The sequence below is a fragment of the Canis lupus genome, chromosome 7, assembly GCF_048164855.1.
Source record: "Canis lupus baileyi chromosome 7, mCanLup2.hap1, whole genome shotgun sequence".
Lineage (NCBI taxonomy): Eukaryota > Metazoa > Chordata > Mammalia > Carnivora > Canidae > Canis > Canis lupus.
Genome location: NC_132844.1, coordinates 5,274,132 through 5,293,721, shown reverse-complemented (window position 1 = coordinate 5,293,721; position 19,590 = coordinate 5,274,132). Strand labels below are relative to the sequence as shown.

General features: G+C 41.1%; 1 protein-coding gene and 1 long non-coding RNA gene across 15 annotated transcripts in view; one reads left to right on the top strand and one right to left on the bottom strand.

Annotated features, from left to right (window-relative positions):
* The window catches only part of LOC140636516 (uncharacterized), a 43,321-nt gene that overhangs the window by 17,800 nt on the left and 5,931 nt on the right, over positions 1–19,590 (top strand). The window lies entirely within an intron of this gene.
* Positions 14,646–19,590, bottom strand: part of CDK19 (cyclin dependent kinase 19) — a 161,334-nt gene continuing 156,389 nt past the window's right edge. For all 10 annotated transcript variants that reach the window (XM_072831770.1, XM_072831771.1, XM_072831774.1 and 7 more), the window contains one exon: positions 14,646–19,027. In XM_072831770.1, coding sequence (XP_072687871.1) covers positions 18,896–19,027 — 132 coding nt within the window. In that variant the 3' untranslated portion in view covers positions 14,646–18,895. The remainder of the gene's footprint in view (positions 19,028–19,590) is intronic.

The window sequence follows — 19,590 nt, the reverse complement described above, 5'->3', positions numbered from 1 at the left end:
GGTGGGTGGCTAGACCACTAGATGGCTTCAGGATGGAGGGCTCATCAGCAGAAAGACAAAGGCATACTATCAGCCCCACTCCCCAACCTCCAGGGAGAGTGGGGAGCCCAACTCAATCCAAATCAATTAGAGATTGAGTTAATCACTAATGGCCAGCGATTTAATCAATCATCCCCACATAATGGAACCTCCATAAAAAACTCTATACAGTGGGGTTGGGAGAACTTTTAGGATGGGGATCACATCTGGGAGGGGATGTGCTCTCTGGCAGGGAAGCTCCATGGCCCCCATTCCCCACCATAACTTTGCTCTACATATCTTTTCCATGTGGCTGTTCTTGAGCTATGCCCATTATAATAAACTGCTTAGTAAGTAAACTATCTGAGTTCAATGAGCTGTCCTAGCAAATTATCAAACCTGAGGAGGGGGTCGTAGGAATCCCTAATTAATAGCCAGCAGTCAGAAGTATAAGAGGCCCAGACACATGACTGGCTCTGAAGTAGGGGCCATCTTGTGGAACTGAGCCCTTAAACTGTGGGGTCTTCACTCAATCCAGGTAATTAGTGTCATAACTGAATTAAATTATTAGACACCCAATTGGTGTCTACAGAGAATTGAAGAATTCCATGGTGTGGAAAACCCACACGTTTGGTGTCACAAGTGTTTTGAGTACAAATGGGTCATATTAATCAGCATCTTGACCTTAGAACCAGAGAATCTTCTGATCTTCCAGCTTCCCAGTTTCTGTGTCCACGCTCCCTGTGCTCTCTCATGGGTCATCTACATGAGAAGGACATGCCAGCTGAAGGACATCCTCCTTGGTGATGCCTGTCATTGCAGTTCTTCCAGAAAGCCATGACCTCTGAGCCAGGCCACCCCGCCACAGTTCATACTTCTTTCTCGTCCTACAGCCCTCTATGCTTAGCTCTTCCAAGTCCAGAGGAGAGTGGGAGCTGATAAGCAAGTCCATCACCTGAGAAATTTCTGTCATTGGGCAGGGATTTCTCATGGTTTTCCATAAAGTTATGACCACAGGAAGTGAATGTGCTGATTGAATATTGAGATGTGCGATTCAGAATCGAGTGACCAGCCGAGCTCGCGGACTCTGCTTGGGTCCAAAAATTATATTACAGAAAGACTCTAAAGCAGCTATTATAAATATGTTCAAAGAATGAATGGAAGCAATGATGACAAACACTGAAGCATAGAGAGTCTTGATAAAGAAGTAGAAACTATTAAAAAGAACCAGAGACATTCATTTATGGCATGATGGAGTGAGGAGGTCAACAGTTCCTCTCACAGGAAACATAAATCTGGACAAAACTGTCAAAACATATATAACATTAACTTCTTGAAAATGAGGAACCCTTTGCTCAAATAGAATTATAGGGCAGCCCCAGTGGTGCAGCGGTTTGGCACTGCCTGCAGCCCGGGGCCTGATCCTGGAGACCCAGGATCGAGTCCCATGTCGGGCTCCCTGCATGGAGCCTGCTTCTCCCTCTGCCTGTGTCTCTGCCTCTCTCTCTCTCTCTGTGTGTCTCTATGAATAAATAAATAAAATATTAAAAAAAAAAGAATTATAGATGGGAGCTCACCTGGTAAATGGAACAAATGAAAACACCTGTGGGTGAAGCAGACCACCCTCTACCCCCAGCTGACCTTGCCGCCTCCTGTGGCTCATCTGCAGCACCTGCTTCAGAAGCCAGGCAGTGAACCAGTAAACTGACATTTGGGAACTCACGTCCTGTTCTCAGGGCCTTTAAAGCTAAGGGTCATGTTCTGGATTCTGGTAGTAATTCCACCCCCACTGGTCTTGGTTTAGCTCAGTGGATGTCATTAGAACCAGTTACCCCAGAGATCTTTCTAGAAATTTATGGAGACTTTCAGTATAATCTAATGATTGGAGGGTACTGCTGGCCTGCAGTGGGTGAGGGCCGGAGTTGCTAAGCATGCTAAAATGCTCAGGACTGTGCCCCACCATGAAGAATTGTCCTGCATCCATTGCATTTGAATGTCCTCTTAGCCATTCATTAAGTGAGTTTTGTTTTGTTTTGTTTTTTTTAAAGAGAGTGCACAAGCTGGGGTGGGGAAAAGAAAGGGGGAGGGGGGGGAGAGAGGGAGAGGGAGAGGGAGAGGGAGAGAATCTTAAGTAGGATGGAGCCTGATGCAGGGCTCTAGCTCACAACCCTGACACCATGACCTGAGCTAAAACCAAGAGTCGGATGCTTAACCAACTGAGCCACCCAGGTGAAAATTTTGTTTATAATTATTTGAACCTAGAACCAAACTTACCTTAAATACCAACAAAAAGTATGTTTTGCATTGTTTTAATATACACTGAATTGCTAGGAATGAGACTATCACATAAATCAAGGTAAGTTGTACTTTTTTGTTTATCATTTAGATTGTTCATCATTCATTTATCATTTTAGAAAGTCCCATCACTCATGGCACCATGGCTTGTGGCACTCAAGCTGCCAGTACCAAACATTACATCAGTGTGCATTTTCTCAGCAATTCATTGTGGCTTCTCCTGCAATTGTGACAAATATTTACCTGTTGAGATATATATGTGTGTGTGTGTGTTCCTTTTCCTTTTCTTCTCTTTTATACTACAGCTAGAGTATTGAATTGATAAATGGTTGACCCTTGAACAACACGGGTTTGAATTACATGTGTCCACTGATACACAGATTTTTTTTTTAATGGAGTGCAGAACTGCAAATGTATTTTCTCTTTCTTATGATTTTTTTTAAAGATTTTATTTATTTATTCATGAGAGAGAGGCAGAGACACAGGCGGAGGGAGAAGCAGGCTCCCTGCAGGGAGCCCGACGTGGGATTCGATCCCAGGTCTCCAGGATCACGCCCTGGGTGGAAGGCAGGCTCTAAACCGCTGAGCCACCCGGGCTGCCCTCTTATGATTTTTCTTAATAACATTTTCTTTTCTGTAGCTCAATTGTAAGAATACAGTATATAATACATATGACATACTAAATATTTTTTAATCAACTGTGTATATTATTGGTTAAGCTGACAGTCAACAGTCGGCTATTACTGATTTAATTTGGGGGGAGTCAGAGGTTTTACAGAATTTTCAACTGGGGATTTGGTGCCCCCAACCCCAACCTTGTTCAAGTGTCAACTGTATTTTGAAGTTTTATGTGTAGGCCAGTTGCCTTATCTGTGTATTTTCTGCTAGAATAAGCAGTGTTACAGCAAAAGTGTTTCTTATAGGAGTGCTTGGGTGGCTCAGTCAGTTAAGTGTCTGACTCTTGATTTCAGCTCAGGTCATGATCTCAGGGTGGTGAGATCGAGCCCCGTGCTCAGCAGAGTCTGCTTGAGGTTCTCTCTCCCTGTAGAATGTTTCAACCAAATGCCAGAGAAAACAGTTCAGACTAGGTATCTAGGAAGAATCCTTCAAAAAGGCTGTTTAGTGGAGGCTGGAGTAACTAGGAAGACTACTTGCAGATGGGACTTGTGCAGGACTGCGATGGGGTGTAGGACCTGGAGGAAGGGGAGGGGACCTGCCCAAGCATTGCACACAGGAAGAACTCGATGCAAACTTGGCAAAGGCAAAGGAGAGAACAGTCTTGGCCCTGACAACGGGCAGCACATGCTGGGCAACCACAGGTAGACACAGGGCTCTCGTGCGTGTTGCGTCCTGCTCCCTACAGCTTAGGCTCTCGGGCTTGTGGTTCCTTACGGATTTCACTGCTGCAGTGCTTTGATGATTGTTTATCATCTCAGCCTGCCCCTGCTGTGAAGGAATAAATGTTTCAATTTCTAATTTAGAGACACTAAAAATGGTAATATTAGAGTCATTCATTTAAATATAAAGGTTAAAAGTCCTGGTAATAACAATAGGGGACACTCAGTTTGTAATAGGCTACTGCTTTTTAACAATTACAATTTCCAAAACTAATTCTTTGAATGTCCTGTGCTTGTGCCAAGGGCATTAAGGCTCTGACTAGTTAGAATGTGGATGTGTGGATGTGGATGTGGATATGTGGATGATTTTGTGGATCCCATATGTGGATGATTTTGACTGTTAACAGGAAAAAAAGAAAGAAGAAACTGATTTTTAAAATAAAGACTATTTATGATGTCTCGGAAGAGAACTGCAGAGACAGGGCAGTTCCAGGGCTGGTAAAATGAGTGATTCAATGCAGTTCTCAAGGATGCTGACTCTTTCCATTTTCCTTTTCAGTAATCCTTGGTATTTCTGAGTGGCCTCCAAGGCTGGCTCCCTTCGTGGTCTTGAGATGGCCACCACAGCTCAAATTTAAAAGTCCGGAAATAGAAAATGGGATGTTGGTGCCTTGGTTATCTTTTTAAGCTTAAGACAAATCCTCCTAACAGCTCTCCCTGAAAGTTTTCACTCAGATTGTATTGGCCAGAATTGCATGACATAGCCCTGCTTGAACCAACGGCTTAGCAAAGGGAAGGAGACCAACGTATGGGGTTTGGTTCAATCACTATGCATTCTCTGGAGACAAGGAGAGGCTCAGCCTCCATGGAAGGCGAAAGCCACTCTAGACAAAGTAAACAAATAGGGCCTCTGACAGCAAGCAAGGAAGAAGCAGGGTAAGTCCATGGAGGAGGCAAAGCCATTGTCACAACCAGGGATTTCTACGTTGGTTTCTACAGAGTATTCTTCGAAGGTGCAGGAAATAGGAGTTCTTTGGTCAAGTAAGTGTAGAAAAGGGTGCACTAGATCATCTCCCTGGGAATTCACAATGTCATCGGGATAGTAAAGTTTCTGAGAAAACCTGTGCTTAACGTTAAAGCCAGAATTTTCCCTGTATTTCCATGAACGCATGTATACATATATTCAGATGTATTTGACCATGGAAACTTTTGTTTGTGAATATCTGTGAGCAATCCAACAGAAGTAGTGTTTCATGAAACATCTGTTTGTGAGATGCTGGGTTGATATCGGATATTTGTTCAGCTTTTGAAATAGTTTAAGTAGGATATAGGTGTTCATAAGTTATATGTGTCAATGCATTTATAAGAAAAATTAGCCAGTTTTATTTTAGAATGTTTTGCTACTTTTTAAAAAGAGCTTAAAAATGTTGCAGAATTCATTTGTTCCCTTCTCCAAATTAGAAAGGGCGTGGTGGCGGTGGTAGGCTGGAGACCAACTTGTTTGCTGAAACTAGATCTGGTATAAAGATCTAGATTCTAGATCTATTGTTTTCATTACTTAGTCTTTGGAGCAAACAAAAGTTAACATGGTTGGCCAGGGTGAGCTCCAGATAAGACGTCCAGCCTTTCCATTATTTTGTTTTCCCACAGAACACAGGGACAGGAACAATCCAAAGAGACTATCCAAATCACATGGTCCGTAAACCACTCCAAGGGCAATATAATGGTTAATAGTTTCCAAAATGAGGGTATGCGGCCTTACTTAGGTCACTAACCAATGAGAAAAGTTTCAAATTAGGAAATTGTGCTATATGCTCAATCTGAATCTTCTGTATAGCTCACTAACAAATGCAATTGAACGTTCATTATATGTGTAAGGCCCAGAGACTTTCAAAGGTAAACAAAACCAGAAGCATGGTCTTTGCTTTAGTATGTGCACTATCAGGGCACCTGGGTGGCACAGTTAGGCACCCAACTCTTGGTTTTGGCTTAGGCAGTGATCTCATGGTGGTGAACTCATAGTTGTGAGATCAAGCCCTGTCAGGCTCCATGCTCAGCACGGAGTCTGCTTAAAATTCTCTCTCCCTCTCTGCCTCTCCCACTCATGTTCTCTCTCTCTTTGAAATAAATGAATACGTATTTTTAAAAAACAAAACAACAACAACAAAAAACAAGTGTACTATCTATTTGGTGTCAAGATACAAGTCCCAATGTTAAAATGATACCAGCATAGCTAAGTGATGCAGGGCAACTTCACCAGAGAAGTCACCAGAGAATATTAAGACTACATGAGACACACCTTGAATTTCTGCTTAAAATCTTATTTTCTTTTGTCTAATCCTCACTGGAAATAAAGAACGTGTTACAACAAATTGTACAAGAATTTTTCACATAATTTAGTTGTCAAGAGCCCCCACTTAACCTGTAGTTCTTTTTTTAGGATCATTGTCCTATGAAAGTTCTCATGAATTACAAATAAGTAATTATATATGAAAACTATGTGCACAGATATATTATAATCAGTGCTAAACTCTTTGTTCATGCCAAAAAGAGCTTTTATATACATAGTACAGATGAGGAAGCAAACATAAATCTAGTCTTGTTTATATGGGAAAAAATGTGTGGTTTTTTTTTAAGCCACTGGAAAAATCAAGAAAGTGATTTTTGAAAAGCTTTTTAGACACATCTGTAGAATTGAAATGCTTGTGATTAAAAGAGCTTAATTCATTTCTACAAATATCTTAGAGGGAAAATGCCTTTGCATTTTCTGGACCCACCTCCTCTGCTCCATGCCCGATTTTCATTTGGACCTTCACTCTCCTTTGGCCCTATAGCCCATGCCCTGCTCAGTTTGGATGATGGTTCCAGCAGTTTCTCCTAAGTGCAGGGCTTTCTGGAGGGGAGCTGTATCATACTGGTTTGGAGTTTGGGCTCAGAGTGCTCCAACTCCAGCAGCCCTTTCCTCCATGGCACTCTCTAGCAGACTGGAGTCTGGGAACAGCCAGACTTACCCACTAAGGGCTACTCTTTTCAGGGGGATCCCTCATGTTGTCTATGTACAGAAAGAGGACCTCTTTCTCTTTTCTCTTCCTCCTGTCCCTTGAGTGGCACAGACCTTTCTAACCCAGCCTATAGGGCTAAAAGGCAAAACTCAGGAGCTATTTTTATTCCTGGTGATCTTTCTCTCAAGATGAATGATCAAAAGTATTGGGAGCTGAGGGGTTTTGCAAATCTCTGGACCATGTCCTTGGAAGACGTGATCACTCAGGAGGTGGAAGTACAGATAGTAGCTTATGAGAACAACAGTGAGGAAATGGAGGGACTATGTTCTCTCGGCTCTAGACTTCCTGGGTGGCTTCTGCTTCATCTTGCAATTGCATGTCCAGAGAAGACAGTTGCTCTCATTGGTATAACCGTAGCTACAGATAGTACAGAAACACAATTTAGGGCAGCCCCGGTGGCCTGGCGGTTTAGTGCCACCTTCAGCCTGGGGTGTGATCCTGGAGACCCGGGATTGAGTCCCACGGCAGGCTCCCTGCATGGAGCCTGCTTCTCCCATTGCCTGTGTCTCTGACTCTCTCTTTCTCTCTGTGTCTGTCGTGAATAAATAAAGTCTTAAAAAAAAAAAAAAAAAGAAACACAATTTAATGAATTCATTTTTTTGTTTTTCTTTTTTTCAAGATTTATTTATTTATTTTAGAGAGAGTGTGTGTGAGAAGGGGGAGGGGCAGGAGAGGCTGAGAGTCTGCCCAAGCAGACCCCCCACTGAGCGCAGAGCCTGTTGCGGGGCTTGATCCCAGGACCGCAAGATCAGGACTTGAGCCAAAACCAAGAGCCAGCCACTCAACTGACTGAACCACCCAGGTGCCCTTAAAGTTTTTATTTCAATTTCAGTTAGTTAACAGAGTATAATGCGAGCTTCAGGTGCATAGGGAAAATGTAGGAAAGCAAGAGAAAAGGTGATGGGTAATGCTGCCAAACACAGTAAAAGAGTTGCTCATTTTTAGATAGTGTTTCCTTAAAGGATGAACCCGGATGCCTGTTATATAGGCCCTTGCTTCTAAGAGTGCTCTTTGGCACAATGGGTGATTTCCTTTTTGGCATTCAAATGGCTGACCAGTAATCTATGCAGATATAAATGTAACAAGGGAGATCATCAAATAAAAGAGATAAAGGATATTAAACTTCCTATTTATACTAGAAACACATCCAAGCACATAGAAATTTTGGAGGGAAGAGAAAGCCAATGGAATCCACTTTTACGGAGAGCCTACTATAGTGCAGTCACTCTTCTGGGCACAACACATATTATGTCATTTAACCCTTAAAACTCTATGAGGTAGGTGCTATTTTTTGCATTTTATAGACAATACTGTGAGATTAGAGAGGCTCAGTAAGTTATCTAAGGCCACACAGATGAGAAGTAGACATGCTGGATTTTAAGCCTAAATTTGTCTCTAAAACCTATGTTCTTTCTGTCATGCCATGTTGAGATGGCTAATGTGGAGGTAAATATCACAACTCAGTAATTATTAGAGACTGTAAATGGCAATTAGTCCTGTGATTTTTTTTTTTTTTAAGTAATCTCTGCCATCAACATGAGGCTCAAACTCACAACTCTGAGATCAAGAGTCCCATGCTCTACCAACTGAGCCAATCAGTGATATTTAACCTGTGATATTTAACTAATTCAATTTTTATGGGGTCTTTTCTGCAATGTGTTGAAAATATAATGGGAATCACGATGAAATAAAATCACGGGGACCTTTAGTCAATCATGATTTTTCTGTTCTTCGACATGAGAAAGGTACTTGGTCCCCCAGAAATGTCAAGATCAGGGATTACGTTCCCCTAAACACTTTTGAGGCTATCACTTGAGGTGACTACAAATCTCTTCTCCTCCTACACCTATCATCCTCATTGATATTCAGTACACTGGCACCACGATGCCAAAAGGTACAGAGGATTTCAAGGAAAATATACAATTTAGAAAAGGATTGTCATTAACAAAAAAGTTGAAGAAGACTTTGTACTCCATGCTTAGGAAACAACAACAACAAAAAAAAGATTTTCATATTTACATTAGATAACCTATTTGCTTCTCCCTACTCCTAAAGAATGAGATTAATCTAGTACTCACATGCCATGGGGTTGCCTGGCAAGGTTCGAAGTGTTAGAATTAAGAACCCACCCCCCAAAAAGGAAGGTCAATGGAGCCTAAGGCCATGCAGAAGAGAAGAGGCCCAAGTAGGGCAGAAAAAGGGACAGAAACTGACTCTCACTAAAAGGAGAACTAAAATATGTTTTTTTTTTTTTTTTAAGGGACAAGAAGGGGGCGCCTGGGTGGCTTACTCAGTTTAGCATCTGACTCTTCAGCTCAGGTCAAGATCTCAGAGATCTCAGAGTCCTGGGATGGAGTCCCACCTCAGGCTCCATGCTCAGCTGAGAGTCTGCTAGAGGATTCTCTCCCTCTGTCCCTCCCTCCATGCTCTCTCTCTCTTTCAAATAAATAAATCTTTTTTTTTTTTTCTTTTTTTAACAGGGGCAGGGGCAAGGCCCTATTCTTTGCCTATAAGATTTAGTACATGATTTAAAGATTGCTCATAGTGAATTTTAAAAGGCTAAAGGACATGGGCACTCTCATAATACTACTGGTGAAAGTAAATTAATACAGCCTTTTTAGAAGGTAATTTGGGAGCATATGTAGAGGAGGAGTATGGTGCAAGTGGTGGTTCTCAAACTTTAGCATGCACAGAATCACCTGGAGGCTCATTAAAACACAAATTGCTGGGCCCCACTCCCAGAGTTACTGATTCAGCAGTATGGGGGAGAGTCTGGGAATTTGCATTTACAAGTTCCTACGTGATGCTAATGTGGCTGGTCTAGGGAATACGCTTTGAGAACGACTGGTATGAATGGTTAGGAATTTGGCTCTGATGTTACTTAACCTCTCTCAATGTTGTTTTTCATTTATTAAAAATGGAGACAATGGGGCACCTGGCTGGCTCAGTTGGTGGAGTGTGCAACTCTTGATCTTGGGGTTGTGAGTTCAAGCCCTGTGTTGGGTGTAGAGATTACTTAACAGTAAAATCTTTTTTTTTAAAAAAAATGGGGACAATAGTGTCTACCGCATATAGCTGTTGTGAGAATTAAGAGTTAATAAAAGTAAAGCGCATGTGGGAAGTGCTCAGTAAATGTTAGGTCAATAAATTTTTTTAAAAATATTTAAAAATATATTTATTTATTTGAGAGAGAATTCATGCTCCCGAGTAAGGGGGAGGGGCAGAGGGAAAGGGAGAAGCAGACTCGCCTCTGAGCAGGGAACCTGACTCAGGGCTCTACTGTAGGACCCTGAGATTGAGACCTGAGGTGAAAGCAGACACTTAGCTAACTGAGCCACCCAGGCACCCTTCAATAAATGTTTTCATAATTTAAAACGCTCATTCTTTTTGACTTGACAATTCCATGTCTAAGTATATATCTCCAGAGAAATATTTATATTATGACCTAGATGAAGTAAATTCATTTAAAAATATAACTTAACAAAATATTCTTGGCTTAAGAATAGAAAATCTGTAGAGCTTTATTACCTTTAAGGTAATCCAATTTATAATTAAAATGTTTCTCATAAAGAAAACTCCAGAAGTCCTCAATGGTGTCTTCTACCAAACTGCTTAAGGAAGAAATAATCCAAGTATTGCCCAGACTCTCTCAGACAACAGACGATAAAAGAGTTCTCAAATCATTTTATGGGCCCTGTATAACTTTGACACTAAACTTTCCAAGGACATCACAAGAAAATTATAGACCAATATCCTTCATGAATATAGATACAAAAATTCTTAACAAAATATTAGCAAATCTGTTGTCAAAAATGGACCTTTGTGCTCTGGAGCCAAAATACATAATGCAAAGAGTTTGGGTATAAAGAACAATAGCTTTATTGCTCTGCCAGGCAAAGGAGGCTGCCTTCAAAACTGCTAAGCCCGCCAGAGGAAGGGCCTGGGAGTTTTATAGGGATACAGGATCTAGCCAGTTTTGACAGGAATTGTGTACGTGCCACCAGCCTCCTTGGCCATGTCTTCAGGGTGGTATCAGATTCCTGAAACAAAAGGCTAAGATGGGAGGAGGGTAAGTTTGCAGAAGGGAGGGAAAAGGTTACTTAAAGATTTAAGCATTTATTTGAGAGAGAGAGAGAGAGAGAGAGAGAGAGAGAGCGTGAGTTGGGGGAGGAGCAGAATCTTTCAAGCAGATCCACTGCTCTGAGTGTAGAGCCCCACTGGGGGCTGGATCTCACGACCCTGAAATCATGACCTGAGCTGAAACCAAGAGTAGGATGCTTAGCTGACTGAACCACCCAGGTGCCCCGAGTTTACTTGTTTAAAATCAGGCTTCGCTGAAGCATTAGTGCAGCCATTTTGACTTTTGTTGCACTTTATGCTTTTAAGCAATTCTAAATCCAAGTGAGCAAATTGGAAAAATGGTAATACACCATTACCAAAATCTATTGGTTTCCTAGATTTGTTGTAACAAATTACTGCAAACCCCGGGGGCTTAAAACAACAGAAACTTATTCTCTCTCAGTTCTAGAGGCCAGAAATCTGAAATCAAAGCATCAGCAAGGCCAAATTCCTTTCAGAGAATTCATCCTTGCCTTTAGTTTCTGGTGACTGACAGCATTCCTTGGCTTGTGGCTTCATCACTCCAGTCTCTGTTTCCATCTTCACATAGCCTTCTCTTCATCCTTATCTGAGGAATGCAAGGTTGTTTGAACATTCAAAAATCAGTCAGCATAGCCCGATACACATCCTACATAATTCCCCTCGTTTGAACAGGACTTGTGAATATGATGGAATAGGCACATCAGTGATTACATTATGTGGTATAAAACACTGTAACAGACTAAAGAGGAATTCTCCTGGCAGCCTCCAAGAAGCCAACCACATGTTGTGGAAAAGGCCACATGGCAAAGTACAGTCTCTAGGAGCTGGGGATGGTCCTCCTACAGGCAAGTCCTACAACCACAGGAGCTGAAATCTGCCAAAAACGTGATCTTGGAAGAGAACCCCAAGTTTTTAATGAGCTTAAAGTCCCAGCTGTCACCCTGAGATCTGGTGAGACCCTCAGCAGAGGACCCAGTCAATGCATGACCACACTCCTGACCCACATAAACTGTGAGATAATAAATTTGTTTGTGCTAAGCCAAAAAAAATTTTTTTATGTTTATTTATTTAAGGAATCGCTATGCCCAACGTGAAGCTCAAACTCACAACCCTCAAGATCAAGAGTCGCATGCTCTTCCGACTGAGCCAGCCAGGCACCTCTCGTCAAAGATATTTTTTTAATGGAATTCATCATATTAACAACATAAAGGAGAAAAATCACATAATCATTTCATATGCAGGAAAGGCATTTAACACAATGCAGCATCTGTTTGTGATTAAAACTTTTGTCAAAGGTGAAGTAGAAAGAAATTTCCTCTATTTGAATAAGGGCATCTATGAGAAGCTTTTATCTAACACCATATCTAATGGTGAAATATAGGAATACTTTCTCTCTAAGACTAAGAACCTTACAAAGTGTTCACTCATATTTGTTCTTTTTCAACATTGTATTAGAACTGCTAGCCCATGCATTTAGGCAAGAAAAATAAATAAAAATTCTTTAAATCAGAAAGGAAGAAGTACAACTATCTTTATTCACAGATGACATGATTGTATATATAAAGAATCTAAGGGAATCCTCTCTCTCTCTCTCTCTCTCTCACACACACACACACACACACACACACACGACAAGCTATCAGAGCAGTGAAATTGGCAATGTTGCAGGATATAAAGGCAATATGCAAAAGGCAATAGTATTTCTATATATAGCAACAAAATGAAATTTCACCCCTCAAAAATCCTACCTTCCATAAAACACTAGAGAACAATTTGGCCAAGTTTTTTGCAGGTTTGTAACAAAGATTGCCTTTTCTCTAGTTTCCAATGACCTGTTCCTTATTTCCATCTGAGATCTCACCAGAATGGCTTTCACGTCCATTATTCTACCAACATTCTGTTCATGATTATTGATGTGTTCTCTAAGAAGATGGAAGCTTTCTCTCCAGCTCTCCTCTCTTCTTTCTAAGCCCCCACCAGAATTACCTCTAAAATTTCTTATTTCTAGCATTTACCTCCAGACTCCATGAGCTACTGCCACACGTTTAGGTACTTGTTTACAGCAGTACCCCATGTCTTGGTACCAAAATCTCTATTAGTCTGCATGAGTTGCTGTAACCAACCAAATACCATCAACCGGATAACTTCAACAACAGAATTTATTTTCTCACAGTTCTGAAGGCTGGGAAGTCCGAGATCAAGGTCTGGCAGGGTTTGGTTTCTGTTGAAGGCTGTCTTCCTGGCTTGAAGATGACAACCTTCTTGCTGTGTTCTCACATGGTAGGGAGAGAAGGCTGTAAGGAGAGAGAAGGTAGGGGAAGAGAGCTCCCTAGTGTTTTCTTCTTACAAGGAAACTAACCATTTTAGATCAGGGTTTTATCTTTTTTTTTTTTTTTTTTTTTTTAAATCAAGATCCTATCCTTTTGACTTCATTTAACTTTAATTACTTGGATAAAGGTCTCATCTCCAAATATAGCCACACTGGGGATAAGGGCTTCACTGTAAGGATTTTGAAGGGATACAAATCAGCACTTTTATATTCAGTAGTACTTTCTGGAAAAAAATCTAAGCAGCAGAAAAAGCCTGAAAAAGCAGAAGTAATGTACTTAATACATTTAAGTCAGTATTTTTGTCTCTGTCCCCTATATTCTCTCATTTAGAATAATTGAACAAATGTTCCTATTAGGCTTGTGTTTTTCTTGTCCAAGCTGGCTTTCTATCACCTGCAGGATAAAGTGATGGCTTTAAAATGCCCACCATTTAATATGATCCAGGAATTCTATGCCAAGGTAAAAAAAAAAAAAAAAATGATGCTAATGACTTGCCCTATTAATTGTCTGTTCTGTGTGGGGTGTCATGACAGATGCTGGGAGTGGAGGAGGAATCAAACCCAGGGGCTATCCACAAATAACTTATAGTTGGCTAAGGACATAGACCCCTACTTTCAAAATGGATTTTCCCAGGAGTGGTAAGGAGTTTGTACAGTCATCCACATCCTATTACTCAGGTGGCTGGTTAGAAAGGCAGCTATGGGGCGCCTGGGTAGCTCCATCAGTTAAGAATCTGCTTTCAGCTCAGGTCATGATTTCAGGGTCCTGAGATGGAGGCCCACGTTGGGCTCCCTGCTCCATGGGGAGTCTGTTTCTTCCTTTCCCTCTGCCTCTCTCCCTGCTTGTGCTATCAAATTAAAAAAAAAAAAATTTTTTTTTTTTTTTTATAAGAAAGAAATGCAGCTATGGTCAAAGAACAGTTTTCCAAGAGCAGCTCTACCCTACAAATAGCACTGTATTGAATATATATACAGTCTGTGTCAAGCAGTGAAGCAACTGGACACGTGCAATATCTATTTTAAATAGAAATGGAAGCTTTGTGTTTATGCCATTTAAACATTCTTCAGTTCACTCCATGATGCCCTTGACCGTTGGAGCAACCATATTAGATTCATCAAGTAGATTATAAGGGGCAGCCAGGTAAAACGGAGTGTTCTTATAAAAAGGAGAAAAACCCAATGCCACTCTACCCACAAAATGCTGCCTATTTGCTTTTTCAAAAACATCATTCTAACTTTTTTTCTTTTTTATAAAAGGGATGCTTTCCCAAGATATGTCTTAAAACCTGTAATTCTGCTTCTGAGGTATATGTAAGCATGGTGTCTGTGGTTTTGTGACATCATAAGCATCCTGAATAAAATAACATATTGCAACTCCCAGGGAGATTTTGCATCTCTACAGGGCGGAGTATAATCTCAAGAGCTTCTAGGCCTACAGATGAAATTGTGACACTAAAGCTTGTGAACGGGAGTTTTTCTATCCTTAAAAGATCCACATAGAAACAAAGTCAATTAAATTTTATTACAACCAAGAATATAAAATAAATGCAGTGTAATTTATTTTAGTTTTAACAGTCATTTCAAGAAGGATGTCAGGACAACTCAAAAGCGGGAAACACTCAGCTCCAAAGTGGCTGCTCCCCCGCACCCCACGGAGCGGCCTGGCTTGGGGGGCAGCTGGCTCTGAGCGGGCACCGCACCTCGCCGCAGGGTGTGGGAAGCGTACGCAGCAGTCATCGCTATATTCATAGAAAGAGGGGGTGCGTGCAGAAAATGGCTGAAAAAAGGGACAAAGACAGGTTCACTTCACAAATAGGAATTATGGGGATTACAAACTAGGCAGTTTAGAAAGGATATACTACATAACATATATAAAAAGTACTTTAAATCGTTGTTAAAAAGGACATCTTCAGTCCAGATTTTGTGTAATACTTTTAGTGTCTACACAGACAAATCTTTAAAAAAATTAAATAGTATTAATTTACTAAATATTTAGGAGATAACAGTGCATTAAGGATTTTTTTTCATATAATACATACATATCACTCCTTTGCAGTGATAGCATAGAAGAGTAAGTATGGCCTTAGGTACAACACATTTTTTAAAAATCCTAAACAATGAACTCTGCTTTATGATATCTGTGACTACTCTTGAAGATGACAGAGGCCCATACTGCTAAGTTTGATGTAAAACATTACATATACTTGAGTCCTTCAAGCCTCCGGTAGGCTAACTGCTATTTTACTGCCTTTCTCCATTCCCTAGAAAGGTATCACCGTAGAGTTTAGGATTCGCAATTTTCATAGAATTCTTCCTTCATCGTATAGTTTCTGCCACATAGTTTTATCCAAAGCAGATGAGGCTGCAAATCTTACTGTCCGGTGCTTTTGCCTTTTACCTTGAGCCGAGAAAACAGCATCCTTTCAGGGGCACACACTCAGCAGTTGCTTCGCCAGGAGTGAGGCAGTGAACATGTAGGTAAATATCGTCCCTTTGCATTCTTCAATGTAAATTGTGTTTCTAAGAGCAAAAGAGTAGTGCAGAAGGCCAAAGTTCTACGTACTAAAGTTTTAAAACCACACAGATATAAAAATATACATGTCCTTGGTTTTTGTATGTTACTGCACGATCTACTTTCATCACAAGGATTGCTTCAGCCTCGTAGTAATGGCCCTGCCACCAGGCTACCTCACCCTTGAGCTCGGCTCCTGGAACGCTTAGAATCCCTTTCGCCAAATGCGTACCTCACCAGAAGGCTAATTTGAAAACTGATTTGTAATATGGAGGGCAGAAAACCTTCACCTTTATTCCTTCCTTCCTTTCAATAACCTCCCTTTGGTTTGGGTTCTCACGGGCTGAGGGGTGCCTCCCCACCCCATATTCTCAGGGAACAAGATGGTAATGAGTATTTGGAGAGGAATGAGGTCATTTGGGGACCACAAAGATAAAATTTTAACCTCAAGAGGCTTCACAGATCTACCTCCAGGTCCCACAGTTTAGGGTCCATTAGAATGTTAAAGGCTTTGTTCCCCGTCCCAAAGGAAATCATGAACCATAATTATTTCAAGGGTAATTGGGCGCCAATGGGGATCACCTACTCCGAGGCAAGAACAAGAACAAATGGGCCAGTGCCAGCATAGTGACCAGAATAATGGGGATATCCGGCAGTATCCTGGAGAACACTGTGGACTAGGAAAAACTGATGAAATGCCCTCATGGTTTTCGTATCAGTTCTGCCGATAAAATTAACTATCTGCAAGGAAAGCAGGGTAGCCCATTGATTATATAAGCACATGTCACAAGATTTGTGTATCAAAGTTGCTTTTAAAGTATTAAGGGGCATGGTATTTTGGTCTCTGCATGTAAGTGGGCTTTTCTCTTATTAAATATAAGTGCCCCCGAAGGGTAGCAACATAGATTCTGTTTTCATTATAATTTCCCACAACCACTTAAGGAGTTTATTCTGCCTATAAGGGCCACCTGACTGTTGTTGAAAGGCTGCTGTGAACATTTCAAATCTGCATTAATGCCTGTTGTGATATTTAATCGCTGGCTTTCTCGAAGGTAGATAGAAACCTCTCCATAACACTGTTTATTACACAGCAGAATTTGGAATAATAACTCTATCCAAATGAGTTTAGAAGTAAACAAAAGGACCTTCATAGTCTTATAAGCCACTCCTATCACCCCACCATGGAATGGATCACAGGCTGCTTAAGGACAGGGAGCATGTCTTGCCCTTTGAGTCTTCCACCCAGCATGGCATTGAGCACGTGGTGAGGGTACAGTGAGCATCTGATGGCCAATAACTATGGACAGTGAGGCTTCAGGGCACAAGACAGAATTTTATACAGGTAGCTACGGTATGCAAAGGGCTATTACTTTCTCATTAAAACAAAACAAAACAAAAACGGAAGGGGTGAATTACCATAGAGACGATTAGAAATTCCTTCCAATGGAGAATGTTCAACTGTTTCATCTTCAATGTCAATGAGTGTCACTATATAGCTTTTATTATTAATAAGCATTATTATGCTGAGATCAGTAAGGTCCTTGCTGGCTACAGTATCACATTAATAGTGCAAAATGTATACTGGCTTCTGTCTAAAATCTTATTTTACTTGTGTATGGACCCAGAGTATCATAACCAGGTAGATAAGTTCACAAAGAATAGTTTTTAAAAAATGCATATAACTTGCATATACAACAATCAGCTATTTCTTCTAGCTCAAGAAAACATTTAAAACAAGGCTGGTGCTGCTAGTAGCATTCAGAAGAACACAAATTTCTTGCCCCTTACATTACAATGGGAGCTCTAAATCTTTACATTTCCTGTGACTCTGGGGAGTGAGGGGCTCCTTTCACAGGCTAAGAAAGAACTCAGCCTCTAATTCATAGATCGTGGAAATGCAAAATATGCACTTTATCTAGTATAGTCGTGTATACTATCTGCCCATAGTTTTTTAGGCACAATTATTAAGTTTTCTCCTAGGGGCAAAGAAAGCATTCAGTGCAATGAAAAGATTCTTGATAGAATTAAGTTTCAGTAACAACAGCAAAATTATGCATACATAATACATACTTGAAACATGAATAAAACCTAAATTTTTAACATGCTTTAAAAATAGTCACTCTATGTCTAATGCAAATATGAATGGTGAACACTGCTCTTTATTTTAAAAGCAGATTAATTTGCAAATTAATTTGCAGGCTTCTATTTGAGTACTCTTGATTATGTAAAAAAGTTACTCAAGCTAACCCAGACGTGAAAAAACCAACAGTTCTTTAGAGAAGCCAACTTTTATGTACAACACACACTAAAAGCTTTTCCTTCAAAGGTAAGTAACACGTCCTTTGATCAATCTTACTCCTTAAAGAAACCCTAGTGCAGTTAATATTCTCTTCTGCTTTCTGGTGCGGGGCACCAGAGGGCTGCAGTTCATCAAAGCTCTTGAAACCCTTTTTAAGGTAGACTTCGCTACATGAAGGTTAAATTAGAATTCTTCATTACTGAATACTATTCAGAACAAGCTGATTCTGGGAACTACGTTCCATATGAGTGATTGATTATATAAAAACTACCACATACTACAGTTCTTCATAGCATAAAGCATAGTAACTGTAAAGATCTAGGCTGTTTTTGGTTGTAGGTTCCCTCTGTCCCACCATTTGTCTTTTTTTAGACCTTCCCTGAAACTAGATAAATAAAAATGTAATAGTAAAGTACTTTGGGACAGTAACAGTTTCTGTTTAAGACTTCCATGAGCAAAAGAGTCATATTCTGTGAAAACAACGTAGTGCTTTAAAAGGTGCATTTTTTTTTTAACCTGTGTTGCTAGATCAGTTCATGAAGTATAAAACTATACACCACTGGAGTCGTTTCTAAAACATTAAAATCCTATTAAAAGAGCTTTGAAAAGATAAATCATAGTGATTGCTACAGCATGAGAAAGGTGCACCAGGAGATCCTTCCAAAAAATGCTGAAGGTTACAGAAGTTAAGTGCTGGGATTAGATCAGACGATGTATCAAAGTCACAATGGAACACATGCGGGGCAAGGGTGTTGGGGAAACTTCACAAAAAAAATCTTCTTTAAGTCAATAAAGAAGAGACATCAGTCAGTCCTACAAAATGCTCAGTACGTAGCCTTCCTACCGACGTGGATGCGTTTGAAACGGCATCATCACTTGCATTTTTGGTTCTTGTCAATGCGGACATCATATTGCTGGAGTCTGTGCCCTGGGCCGTGGCGGTCAGTAGCGGTGGCCCTGGTGCGACGGGTGGTACTGCGTGCTCTGCTGGGACGAGGAGGAGTAGCCCAGTGTGCTCTGGGACTGAGAGGATCCCTGGACGCTGCTTTGGTAATTCAGGCGAGAACTGGAGTGCTGGGGAAGCAAAGAGACAGGGGAATCACTGGTGGGAGAAGAGGAAGGCTCAGGATGGTCATCACAACGGGACACACGGGACACAGGGGCCACTTACGGAGGCTCCTGGTCCAGATCCAGCATCGTGGACAGCGGACAGCCAACTTAAGCTCGCGGCTACACTTTGCTTATTTGGAATCACGGCCTGGCACTGCCGTCACGGCATGTTTCGGCGAGCAAGAAGCCTGGCTGGATTTCTCTGGGACATAAGCTCACGTGGCAAAGAAAAGTGGAGGGGGGGAGCCTTATGCTGACCTGCTGCTCTTTACGGTGACCGACCCTGCCGAGTCATTCTTTGTGTAACTGAGATTTGCAAACAAGAATGATCGTTTGGGCGTTTGGGCACACTGAGTCAGTGGTATCCATAATGTATACTCATGTGCTCTTAATGCCCTCATTATAAATAACAAAGCTATGATTAAGAGATCATTTTCAGAGAAAAGAATTTTCAGGGGTAGAGGCTAGAGTGCCACCAGCGGCACCACCTGTCCGCCAAAGCAAGGCAGGCGGCTGGGCAGGATGTG